Source organism: Magnolia sinica, chromosome 2, assembly GCF_029962835.1.
Source record: "Magnolia sinica isolate HGM2019 chromosome 2, MsV1, whole genome shotgun sequence".
NCBI lineage: Eukaryota > Viridiplantae > Streptophyta > Magnoliopsida > Magnoliales > Magnoliaceae > Magnolia > Magnolia sinica.
This window is the reverse complement of record NC_080574.1, coordinates 131,976,546-131,989,566: the sequence shown is the minus strand read 5'-3', so window position 1 is coordinate 131,989,566 and position 13,021 is coordinate 131,976,546. Positions and strand designations below refer to the sequence as shown.

The window sequence follows — 13,021 nt, the reverse complement described above, 5'->3', positions numbered from 1 at the left end:
CTATATTTTCACTTCATCCCAATGTTAATCACCTTATAAACGGTTTTGATGGCATATAAACATCAAGGCAGAGCCTAGGAAGGTTTTAACGGTAGGTATTTCTTTCTCCAATTTTCCCTCTCGTGTGGCCCACTTTAGTTTTGGATCCACCTCGTTTTTGGTCGATTTTCCTAAAATGAGCTCTATAAACGGATGAACGGAGTATATTTCCCAAAAACATGGTGGTGAGCCCCACCCAGCATCCTTGCGCAGGAACGTCTTGCGAAAGGCTTTCACGGGAAATCAAATCTACCCCCTGCTCGCAAAAGTTTGTTGAAAATTTAAGTGGGGCCAATCATGATCTTTTTGAGAAATCTACCCCGTCCATCCATTTTTCCTTATCATTTCAGGGCGTTATCCCAAAACTGAGGCAGATCCAAATCTCAAGTGGATCACATCGCAGGAAGCATCGGTGATAATGATTCTCACCGTTAAATATTTTTTAGGGCCCACTGTGATATTTATTTGACATCCAACCTGTAGATTAGGTCATGCAAACCTGAATGATGAAAAAAAGCAAATATCAACTTGATCCAAAAATTTGGTAGCCCCAGGAAGTTTTTATTGGTGAGAGTTCAATCAACACTGTGTGGCTCACTTGAGAATTTGATCTACCCCACTTTTGGGTTTATACCATAAAATTATTTTTAAAAATGTATGGACGGCATGGATTTATCATTAACATCTTGGTGGGACCCACCTAGCATCCCAGCGAAAGAATTTTATGTGCAAAGGCTTTCGCCACATCCTTCGGAGAGGGGGTGAAGAGACGTGCAAGAGAAGGAAAACTCGCTTTTTTAAGCTCGCGCTAAGAGCGCCTTCATCCAAACCGTCTACCTTATCCGACGGTTGATAGTAAGGTTCGCACATAATGATGTGCGAACCGGTGCGTAGCTGAGCGTTCCTCTATATATATATATATATATATATATATATATATATATATATATATAGGGAAAAGGTACTATACGCTCGACCTTACCATGGCATTCCGTAAGGTCGAGCGCTGTCCTATTGCTGGCCATCAGATGGAGGCGGTTTGCATCCAACGGTTGTTACTTTAACGCCTAATGAAGGAGAGAAACCGGTATCACCGGTTTCTTTGTAGCCGAATATGTACACGGCCATGTAAATAGGGCTTTTTCACCCCTTCGACGCAACCATCTCTCTCTCTCCCTGGATTTGGTCGAGCAGCTACATCCCTGTGCAGCCGCCTTCACCTCTCTCTCTCTCTCTCTCTACCACCACGCAGTGCAGACCTCAGATTGAGCGTTAAAGGTAAGGTCTCGGCATGGATCACGCTCTAGCTCTGGATTCGGATCCGAGTTTGGTTCAGGTTCTGGGTCTGGGCATAGATCCGGCTCTGGCTCTGGCTCTGGCTCTGGCTCTGGATCCTGGGTTTGGGCAGTGATTTGGGACGGATTTTTCTTATATTCCACTTTTTCTTTTCTTTTCACTACATGTGTTTGGCATAATGTTCTTGATAATCTCTTGTTGATAGTTTAAATGGTTGTCATTTACAGTGTTTGTAGTCTCTGTTACGATTTGTAATTCTTCATTGTATTAATGATGCTGATTATTAGATTTCTTTGATTTAGTTCTTTCTTGTCGATGATTCCATATTAGCTGAGAGGGATAGTGTTTATTATCATTTATGTCATGTTGATGTCAGCACCATTATAAAGACATAAAAAAAGATGATCTTCATGTTGGGGCCCTCCCTGTGCATGGATCAGATGATCTACAAGTGTGGCATGATGGTAGAAAAGATGGAGCCGCATGCCAGGCTACCATGAGGCTGGCTGGATGTAGGTGATCAGTTCTGGTAGTGGGGTTTTTTCTCTGGTAATAAGTGAAGCTGTGCTAGCACAGCATTGGCCATCTCTGTTTTACCAACTGGAGTTATTTCAAGTCATTTCAATTGGCCATCCAAACACACTACACATCCCGAATGCTAAGATATAGGCCGTTTGTGTGATGGATATGTTTCTATGCTTAGTGGTTGGATGCAATCACGAGTAATGTGCATTGTTGTAGCTGAGTATTGTGCACAATTAGCCAAGTAGGGCCAGGTCACACTAGGGCTCTTTGCCGGACGGGCTTAAAAGGCAAGCCAACTACATCAGCGAAAATTTCTTTTTCTAATAACTTCCTTCTTGCTTATGAAATGAATTAAGAAATTTATAAGGCTGAGTTTGAATGCATAGATGAACTGAATTGCAATAATTAGTTATAAGGTTGAGATTTTTTATTTTTATTTTTTTAATTTCCTGAGAATTGATAGGTTTATCATCCCATCCACATGACACATTGCAGGTTTATGTATTGATCAGGTCCACACATATAGACAGATTGCTCACATTTTAAAATAAAAGCCATGAGACAATCCCAATCCATTACTTCTAACATTTATCCAGCTTATCCCACTGCAAATTTGGGATGAAAAAGTGATAATGCAACAATCTTGCTGACCGTTTCCACAAGTTCATGGTTAATGGGTTTTAGTTCAACAATGCCAGCAACAATATAGATGTTCAGTGACTGATCAGGCTTTTCAATTATCCAAGGCAACTAAATTATATTCTTAATATCCTCCATTTTAAGTGGTCAAGGGTTTTATGTTTGGAACATCTCTTGGGATGGTGAAGATTGGTAGATTTGGGATCCTAATTCTAACTGAAACAGCTACAAAGCTTTCATTTCAGGATGTTTATGGTAGCAGCAGGCCTGACTCAAGTTTCAAACCTTATTTAGTTTAGTTTAGTTTTATTAACATTATTATTATCATTTTTGGAAGCTAGTTTCATGGACGAGATAAGGATATGAAAAACAAAATCAAAGTAAATAATATTTGATGGAAGAAATGTTAAAGAGCCAGGTACCTGTGTTAATACTGCATGTGCATACAAATGCATCTTTGGTGTTAAAGAGCCAGGTACCTGTACTAATATTGCACCAGCAGCATCACCAAAGAGGATACAAGTACCTCTATCTTTCCAATCTACATATCAGGAAAGCGCATCAGCACCAATTACTAGAACATTTTGAAAGCCACCCGCTGTAATTAAAAGCAGTACTGTTTAGTTGATAAATCATAGCAACCCACTTAAGGCAAGGAGCCCTTCCCACATCTGGGATTTCTTTTTCTTTTTCTTTCTGGTTCTGTGTTCTTCTTGATGGGATGAAAACAACATTTCAGAGGGAATTGAGATCTTTCCAAATGAGTTGGTTGGGTTTTTAATTTATGTTTTTTTTTTTTTTTTTTAAGACTTTGCTTTGCCTACAAGAGAGTCACCGAATTTTCCAAGAATCTGTTAGACTTGGTACTTTTAAACTGTTTCATGGATTTTGCAGGTATACTTGACTGTTGCAATTTAAAGTTTCATACTGCAAAATGTGATTTGTGCATTTTAGTTTGATGCCTAGATTTATTTGGTACTGAAATAATGAGATTTTATTTTGTTCACTTCCATCAGGTTATCTGGAGCAGATAGGGAGTGGACTCTCTCAAAGTAATTCAAGCAAAGAAACCTCAAACTTACAAAACGCTTTGCCTCTCTCAACAAGCCAAAGATCCCAGTTCTATTGCTTGGTCATGCATCATGACATGCTCTGTGGTCTGCGCCATGCATCATGCATGCTTAAACAAGGAGTGGAGCATAGAGGATTTATTTATTTATTTTTAATGTATTCAGACCATTGTAAACTTATTGTTGTAAAAATATATAATTTATATTATAAAGTTGTACAATAATTTTTGAGAAACTGTGCTGGAAGTGCAGTGGAGAAATGGGTCCGACCATTTTTGGGCGTACCTCCTGATCGTATGGGGAAACTTTTGGATGTTTCGTCAAGTGACCTTGGTAGTCCTATGTATGCACTCCAAAATCTGTAAGGTAGGGCATGCTTAATGTGCATGTATAAATTTTTGCACAGAACTTTTGTGCACAACTTTAACTTGTCCAATTTTGGGATTTGATTCCCGATCACATGGGACCCATTTTAGCAGAGGTAAAATATCAAATTTCTAAAAATATGTATGGTTTAGGAATTTAAAGTGGTGGCCCCCAACGTATCATGTAGCGAAATGTACATAGCTACGGATAATATGTGTAGCTAAAAGTATAACGAAATCCGTAGCAATATGCTGAAGCTAGTAATAGTTCAGAGTCTAGAAATAAGGCTACGGCTAATATCCGTAGCTATTTCCTGCTTTTAAAAGAAAAAAAATTATAAGAATGTGACGTCTCTTACCATTGCTAGTAAATGCCCTGATTGATCAACTCATCTAAGCTAACACATATAAAGACTTCATGGCTTACAAACCCATGACAGTAAGGATGGTCTTGAGAAAAAGGGAAATAATCCACAAAAAAAAAGAAAGAAAAACCACAACAAAAAATAGGGAGTAGACAACTTAGTGTTTATTTTTATTCTTTTTTAACTCTTCCTTCCTTTCTTCTCTGTTTAATCTGCCAAAAGAAAGAAGAAGGGATAGAGAAAACGGAAGTAATGAAGATAGAAGAAAACCCAATCAATAGACTAAAAAAATATACAACAATGAAATTAAAATTCCAAATGAAATCAGAATTCCAATGAAAAATTCCAAAGAAAACCCAATTCAGATACAAATTATAGATTGTTGTCATTCCAAAATTACAACTAGATAATAAGTTACAAAAACAATAAGCAGCATAAAAGATTAATTTATCCAGCTGCATCAAACTGATCAGATAATTGGAATAGTCCAACCATAGTCAACTACTAAATAGAGGCAGGTGAGTGTCAGTTAATTATCTTATAATTGAATGATACATGTGCCAACGCCTTACATGCTAAGGCAATGCAACTGTCTCCCTACACTCATGGACGTGGCACGTGTGCAAATGGGGTGACACAAGGCTTGATGCTATGTCCGGCAAGAATGCTGAATGGTGAGATGGATTTGTTGGTGGAATTGGGTGTTCTTTGGAATTTTTTGGAATTTTGCATAGTTTGCATTGGAACAAATAACCAACCAATTAAAATTTAGATACTTCCAACCAATTAAAAGAACAAAATTCTTGTCAATTACAAGAGATGAATTGTTAATTTGAAGATATACCTTCCAACAAGTATGTTCTTTGAATTTCTGCAGTTGAGGCCCTAGGAATTTAAAAACACAAAATGAAAGTTAGCGTTTTCTAGCATTGGAGAGCCAAATTCAAAGAAACAAAACAACCAAATGCCATTTCAGAGTCTTCTAGAAAGAAAGGAAAAAAATGAAAAAAAGAAGAAAAGAAAAACCCACTTGAGTTCTTTGGCCTCCGTACCATAAAGCTTGAGTTGTGTTTCAAGATCCTGGCTCCCACACAAATCACCTCCACTACTGCCATTGGGTTGTTTATCAATCAATTACACTTGCACTTCATCACTCCCAGTCCCAAGCGATATGGTCATTTGTATTCTACAAGTCAAATGATGGTGATATAGTCAGTGTCCTCGGGCTAGAATGGCTAAAGACAATGACGATACTACATAACAAACATGTCTGTTCAACTACATAAAAGAAAATGAAAACTCAAAGCTAATTAACCGAGTGCTATGGTTTCTTACTTGAAACCTGCAACAAAAGACCAGATTCACGAAGTTAGAAATTAGAACGGAAAATCCAAGGTACTAATCCAAATAGGCCTAGAAAAAAAATACTCAATATTCATACTTTTTTGGAATCTTAAATAGTGTTAAATAGTATAAAATGAGGACAATTTAAGTTTGAGTCCTATGAGGCTTTTGCCTTTTCTTGTTTTAGTGAATCAGGCCACAGGCTTGAATTCTAGACAGAGTTGCCTGGAAATGCAAAGGTTATTTACAGATGTTGTGTAATTGGTTTGGATAGATAGCGTGGGTTTCCTTGGTTACACTTGCATGCATGTGCTTGCGCTACCGTGCTTAAGAGCTTTAACCGCTTGCTCCCATGTTTTGTGTAGCATCTGAATATTACATTCAGGCGGGACCCAACTAATTATAGGCCATGAATTAACAAGTTGGACTCCACTAAGGACAGGGAGTAGAAATCTGCTGGCTCTTATTACTACCTGGATGATTGATGTAATCTTCGCAGGTCAGTTTCCTTCTCGCGCTTTATTTGTTTTTGGCCTTGTGTTTTCCCTCAGTGAACCTTTGACAAGTAACACCTTATTTTTTGTAGGCATTTACCCTCCCATGGATGTTCCGCTGTTTGAACGCTGCCTAAGCTGCTTGCTTCAATTCTAATGCAAGGCCAGAGCAATTCAACTTTATGTTGAGAGAGTTTTTTTTTCCTATAAAAAAATATGTAAGCGTGCTTCAATCAACAAGTCATGGAGTCGAGGTTGCTTGTCATTCAGGTCACTGAGCACTGGTTTTCCATCCCTGTCTTGAGTGGAATCTAGAAATCAACATGACCGTCTTGCCTTTTAAGTCCGTCCAGCAAAGTGGCCTAGTGTGACCTAGCCCTACTTGGCTAATCGTGCACAATACTCAGCTACAACAATGCACATTACTCGTGCTTGCGTCCAACCACTAAGCATAGAAACATATACATCACACAAACGGCATATATCTTAGCATTCGAGATGTGTAGTGCGTTTGGATGGCCAATTGAAATGACTTGAAATAACTCCAGCTGGTAAAACAGAGATGGCCAATGCTATACTAGCACAGCTTCACTTATTACCAGAGAAAAAACCCCACTACCAGAACTGATCACCTACATCTAGCCAGCCTCATGGTAGCCTGGCATGCAGCTCCATCTTTTCTACCATCATGCCACACTTGTAGATCATCTGATCCATGCACAGGGTGGGCCCCAACATGAAGATCATCTTTTTTTATATGTCTTTATAATGGTGCTGACATCAACATGACATAAATGATAATAAACACTATCCCTCTCAGCTATTATGGAATCATCGACAAGAAAGAACTAAATCAAAGAAATCTAATAATCAGCATCATTAATACAATGAAGAATTACAAATCTTAACAGAGACTACAAACATTGTAAATGACAACCATTTAAACTATCAACAAGAGATTATCAAGAACATCATGCCAAACACTTGTAGTGAAAAGAAAAGAAAAAGAGGAATGTAAGAAAAATCCATCCCAAATCACTGTCCAAAGCCGGGATCCAGAGCCAAAGCCAGAACCAGAGCTTGATCCATGCCCAGACCCAGAACTTGAACCAAACTCGGATCCGAATCCAGAGCCAGTGCATGATCCATTCCGAGACCTTACCTTTAACACTCAATCTGAGGTCTGCACTGCGTGATGGTAGGGATTGAGGGAGAGAGAGAGAAAGGGGGAGAGAGAGAGGGAGAGAGAGAGGGGTGAAGGCGGCTGCACAGGGATGTAGTTGCTCGACCAAATCCAGGGAGAGAGAGATGGTTGCGTCGAAGGGGTAAAAAAGCCCTATTTACATGGCCGTGTACGTATTCGGCTACAAAGAAACCGGTGATACCGGTTTCTCTCCTTCATTAGGCGTTAAAGCAACAGCCGTTGGATGCAAACCACCTCCATCTAACGGCCAGCAATAGGACAGCGCTCGACCTTACGGAAGGCCATGGTAAGGTCGAGCGTATAGTACCTTTTCCCATATATATATATATATATATATATATAGGCTATATGTAGGCTAGCTATGTGTGTATAATGAGCGTTTTTGCTGGAAACGTATTGGCAACTCCCCTGCCTCTGGCCACTGGCTGATGGTCTGTGTTCTGTGAGCCCCAACATGATGTATGTATTTCATCTATTCCGTCCATCTAGTTTTCTAGATCATTTTATGATATGAGACTAAAAATGAGTTATATTCCTATCTCAAGTAGACCACGTGACGGGAAAAAGTGTTGAATGAACGTCAATCATTAAAAGCTTTTTATGGGCCACAAAAGTTTTGGATCAAGCTAATCTTTGTTTTTTACCTTCATCTAGGTCTGTATGACCTAATTAACATATTGGATGTCAAATAAACAGTACAGTGGGCCTTAGGAGGATTTTAATGGTGGATATCCAATCACTGCTGCTATCCTATGGTGTGGTCCACCTGAGATTTTTATCTCTCTCATATTTTAGATCAGCTATTAAAATGACCGTAAAAGTGAATGAACGGCATGGATGAAACACATATGTCAGGGTGGAGCCCACAGAGCACCAACCACCAGCCACCGTGCTGGCGGTAGCCAATCCGTTACCCTTTTTTGCTTTTATGGGCAAAGAGATGTTTTAAGTGGGCGCACTCCATCAATGACCAGATCGTTTACACGTGTGGAACCACACAGATTTCAACTACCCTATCGGAAGACTGGTGGGACCACCTTAGGCCGGTAAGATAAGGTAGCGGAGGACGTGGATTTCCGGCGAAAGGCTTTCGCAGGAACTTCCTGCGCAAGAATGCTAGGTGGGGCCACCGTGATGTTTTGGAGAAATACACTCCATTCATCCGTTTTAGTAAATCATTTTAGGACACGTGACCAAAAATTAGGTGGATCCAAAACTCAAGTGAGCCACAAGAGAGGAAACAATGGGGATTCGGTGAGCACTGCTGAAACATTCTTATGGACATGAAAGTTTTGTATCAGATTTTTTTTTGGTTCTTTCACTTTATCCTCTCGAGAGTGACCTTATAAACGGTTTGGATGGTCCATAGACATCAGAATGGTGCCCAGGAAGGTTTCAACGGTACAAATTTCTTTACCCAATTTTCCCTCTTGTGTGACTCAGTTGAGTTGTGGATCTAACTCATTTTTCATCAGACACCCTATAATGAGCTATAAAAACGTTTGGATGGGGTGGATTGATCAAAAACATCACAGTGGGCCCCACCCAGTTTCCTTGCACAGGAACTTGCTGCGATAGCCTTTCGCAGGAAATCCGCGTCCGGAAGCAGATTAGGTGGTATAGCACAAACCAGCTATATATAACTGATATATTCACGTCAGCAAGTTCTGTAAGTCCCATGAGATATGTGTTATATCCAAACCGCCCAGCAAGCACATCTTAAAAATAAGACAGATCTAACTATCAACTGGACCACACTGCAAAAAGCAGTGGGGTAGCGAAGGTCTACCAATGAAACCCTTTTAGGGGTTGCAAAAGTTTGATTAATATGAAAAAATTTTCCTCTTCATTCAAGTCTTTGTGACCTTATAAACAGATTAGATGGAAAATAAAAGTTACGGTGAGCCCTACGAATTATTTAACAGTGACAATCATCATCCCCGCTGCTATATGTGGTGTGGTCCAGTTGATTTTTGGATATAATTCATTTTTTGAATAATGCTCTAAAATGATCTCAAAAAATGGATGAACGGTGTGGATATAATAAATACATTACTGTAGCGCCCATGTAACTTTGATCTCCTTTGAACCGTTCGTACAACTGGGAGCTCGAGGGCTCGTCTTCGCATGACGCGTACCTACACCAGCTATATCTGGTGTGCGGTACACCAGCCAATCCGCTTCCGAAAAAGATAATCACTCAATTGCCACTTGGCACGTGTGGTGCGTGTAAAGGTCCACATCTGCCAGCAAACCTAATATAATATGAACCGACCACATGGGACAAGTTGCCGTTGCGTCGCGTTTCAAGGTAGTTAATAAATGTATTTTGTCAGAGAAAGATACGTGGAAGTGGAAGAGTTCCAAATGACAGAACCGCGTTAGAAATGACACGTGGCACAACACGTTCTTGCAACGATCCTTCTCTCTTAAGTTTCTTTATCAGATCACGCTACCCCCTTATAAAAGGGAACTCAATCAGCTAATCTTGCGTAATTTGATATCTGATCTATCTTTCTCACTTTCTTCTCTCTAATAATGAATACTTCTTTCTTTTATTCTGAGAAGCTTCTCCACCAGCCCTTCCTTCCCCAGCTTCCTCCTATTCGGCCTTCCTGCCCCAAGAGATTACGCATCGTAGCATCAGCTGCACGAAAGAACGGTCACGATTGGGGTTTTGGAGGAAGATTGGTGGATGAGGACATGATCGTTCTGCGGAAGCGAATACACGAGATGAAGATGGCGGAGAAGAATAACGAGCCGCCTGTCCATTGGATGGAGTGGGAGAAGAGATATTACACGTGTTATGATTCGGACGTGTGCGAGGCAGTCGGGCTATTGCAGACACTGCTGATGAATACTAGGCCAAGCTTGGCTATTGGGATGGTGGCATTTGTTGGATTGAGTGTCCCCACATCGACGGTCATGATCATGTTTCATTTGATTGAGTTGGCCAAAAGCATTTGTTCTCACATTTTATGAAATCGTTGTTGAGTGTAGATAAATATATAAATAGCTTGGTTGGCCATTTTTTGTACGGATGGGATATTGATATGTTATTATTTCTATTGGATGAATAAGTTTCGATATCACTCATGCGTTGAGGTTTGGGAGGTAGATTGGATGTTGGCTTATGTAGAATTTGATTGGATGATTTTTTATTAATTAATTCTATCTCTCGTAGAAACTTGCCGTCCCATTCAATCAAATCTCTTATGTCATACCCGTATCGTTGGATGGTGATACAGGCTTAATAATATTAAATCTACATTTTGAGATTCATACTTGCTATAATCCATGCATGAGTTTGATGTTGGAACTTGTGGGCATATAGTTTTCACATCTTATTGGATGGACTGTTTGGGAAGACACGAAACATGACCCCAGTCCAAGGGCCATCATACATATCCTGTAATAATTCGTTTGAACATATTCTAGCAAGCCTCCCTCTTCAAAATGGACCAGTGAGTGAGAAAATGATATGAGTCGGGGTGTAAATTGTTATATTTGTACTGCGTAATTGACGGATCGTATATGCATCAACGATGGAAATTCAAAACCATAATCTAAAAGCGTACCTAATTGGGAAGACATTCCGCCAACAGGAATCTTGATCTTCCGCATCTCACACCTTTAGGAAAACCTTTAATGGGACTAGTATTTTCTCACTTGTGTTGATGAGGGGACCAAGACAGCTATTTATAAGAAAGAGGGTTAAAAGCTTACCCATCGCACTTCTCCTTCTAGGGTCTCCACACTGTAGGTTTCAGTATATAGACCGCAATTTAAGCATCCCACCTCAAACCTATTTACAATGATCACAATTGAAATGGGGTCCACTGAATCGCTCAATCTGAATAATCCAACGATTAGATCTGAACCGATAATCATGTGTGACTCACCTGATAGGAGTCTTACATTCTCCTTCTTGGGCTATACTGATCTTTAAAAGAAAACGAAACATTTTATTTTAATTGTGAAAACAATTTTTAAAAATGCATTTGCTTTTGAAAGTTCTGAATGGGCGCCCTACTGAATTTCAAAACAATACCGTTAGATGATTATGAATAACGCTTGTTAGATCCGGTCTATCAATACTACAAATAATGAATCATGGTAGTCAACACAACATTTATATATTTCGAAGTGCGATGAATCACGGTCACGAATACCAATAGCCTTAACGATATGAATCAAGGATATGGGGTGTGGTATGAAGATTGTACGTCTAATTTGATCACACGTACCTATCTTCAAGTGGTCCATTTGAACGTGTCACCAAGACATAAACCAAATTCTTACTTTACTCAAAACTGAAAGTGCACACTGAAGGAGAAAGAAGATATAAACTGAATAACAGAATCATCAATGCATATAAAAGAGATATCTAAAATGTTTGTACATAATCGGATCAAAACTAAAAACTCTCACTACTCAAATACATCCCTGGGATCTACGACTTCCATAGACGTCACATATTTCTTAAAGAGTGAAATAGGAAGACATTTAGTGAGATGATCAGCTATCATCTGTCTCGTGCCGATGAGTTCTACAGACACCTGACGATTCTGAACTCTCTCCTTCACAATAAGATACTTAATGTCAATATGTTTTGACTTCGATAAATACTTGTTGTTGTTGGGAATGTTAAGTGCAACTGAACTATCACAATAGATTTTCAATGGTTTCAGGATCATCTACACAACCTGTAAACCAGAGAAAAAACTCTGAAGCTAGATTGCCTGACTCATGGCTTCATGACAAGCTATATACTCTGCTTCATTACCAAAAAATCGAACAAAGGCTATGGAAGTTGAAAGCATTTAGCTACAGATTAAATCCGTAGCAAATTTAGCTACGGATTTAATCCGTAGCTAAATCCTAGCTGATCTGTAGCTAACGCGTAACTCCTCTCCTAAACGGTATTAAACATAGATGGTGCTTATGGGGCTCCATGGGGTCATCTAAGCCACCCATTAATTCTGATATATAATTTTAATAGGTGAGCTGAAAAATTATATAAATTAAATGTCTAAGTGGACCACACCATAAGAAATAATAAAAATTAAATATCTACTGTTAATATGTTGTTTGGTTTCCTTAAAGATTCAATCTGACTGATGTTTTGTATCAGCATTTAAAATAATAATTTAAAATTAATGGACGGAGTGGATACATAAAATACATATCCAGTGGGCCCCACGGTCCTAAAACTCAACTCCAAAGGGGCCGTCCATCACGCGCCCCTTCAGAAACGACTAAATGGCATTGCGTACTGAGTAGTACGCTCTTATCGTACTGAGTAATCTCAATTGGGCCCACTGTGAATGCAATTGTCTTATCCACTCCGTCCATCCATTTTTTCAGATCATTTTAGTGGTTGATACGAAAATTGAGGTATATCTAAAACTCAAGTGGATACATACCATAGGAAACCGTGGGAATAATGATTTCCACCGTTGAAACATTTCTATGGCCCGCAGTGATGTTCATTTGTCATCCAACCTGTTCATAATATCATAAAGACATGGAAGAAGTGAAAGCACAAATATCATATTGATCTAAAACTTCTGTGGCCCCCACGAAATTTTCAATGGTAGATGTTAAATTCACACTATTTTCGATGGTGTGGTCCATTTGAGCTTTGGATATGCTTCATTTTTTGGCTAAAGACCTAAAA

General features: G+C 39.3%; 1 protein-coding gene and 2 long non-coding RNA genes across 3 annotated transcripts; 2 read left to right on the top strand and 1 right to left on the bottom strand.

Moving 5' to 3' along the window:
* Nucleotides 1-3,176: 3,176 nt before the first annotated feature.
* Nucleotides 3,177-3,893, top strand: LOC131230628 (uncharacterized). The gene is made up of 2 exons (XR_009164047.1): nt 3,177-3,393; nt 3,516-3,893. It is a non-coding gene; the product is annotated as an uncharacterized LOC131230628 (long non-coding RNA).
* Nucleotides 3,894-4,443: 550 nt separating this feature from the next.
* LOC131230621 (uncharacterized) lies at nt 4,444-5,392 on the bottom strand. Its single transcript, XR_009164046.1, has 3 exons — nt 5,330-5,392; nt 5,144-5,184; nt 4,444-4,511 (listed from the first exon to the last, which is right to left on the bottom strand). It is a non-coding gene; the product is annotated as an uncharacterized LOC131230621 (long non-coding RNA).
* Nucleotides 5,393-9,826: 4,434 nt separating this feature from the next.
* Nucleotides 9,827-10,458, top strand: LOC131230610 (uncharacterized). Its single transcript, XM_058226510.1, has one exon. The coding sequence runs from the start codon at nt 9,880-9,882 to the stop codon at nt 10,321-10,323; it is 444 nt and encodes a 147-aa protein (XP_058082493.1). The 5' UTR covers nt 9,827-9,879; the 3' UTR covers nt 10,324-10,458.
* Nucleotides 10,459-13,021: the final 2,563 nt, after the last annotated feature.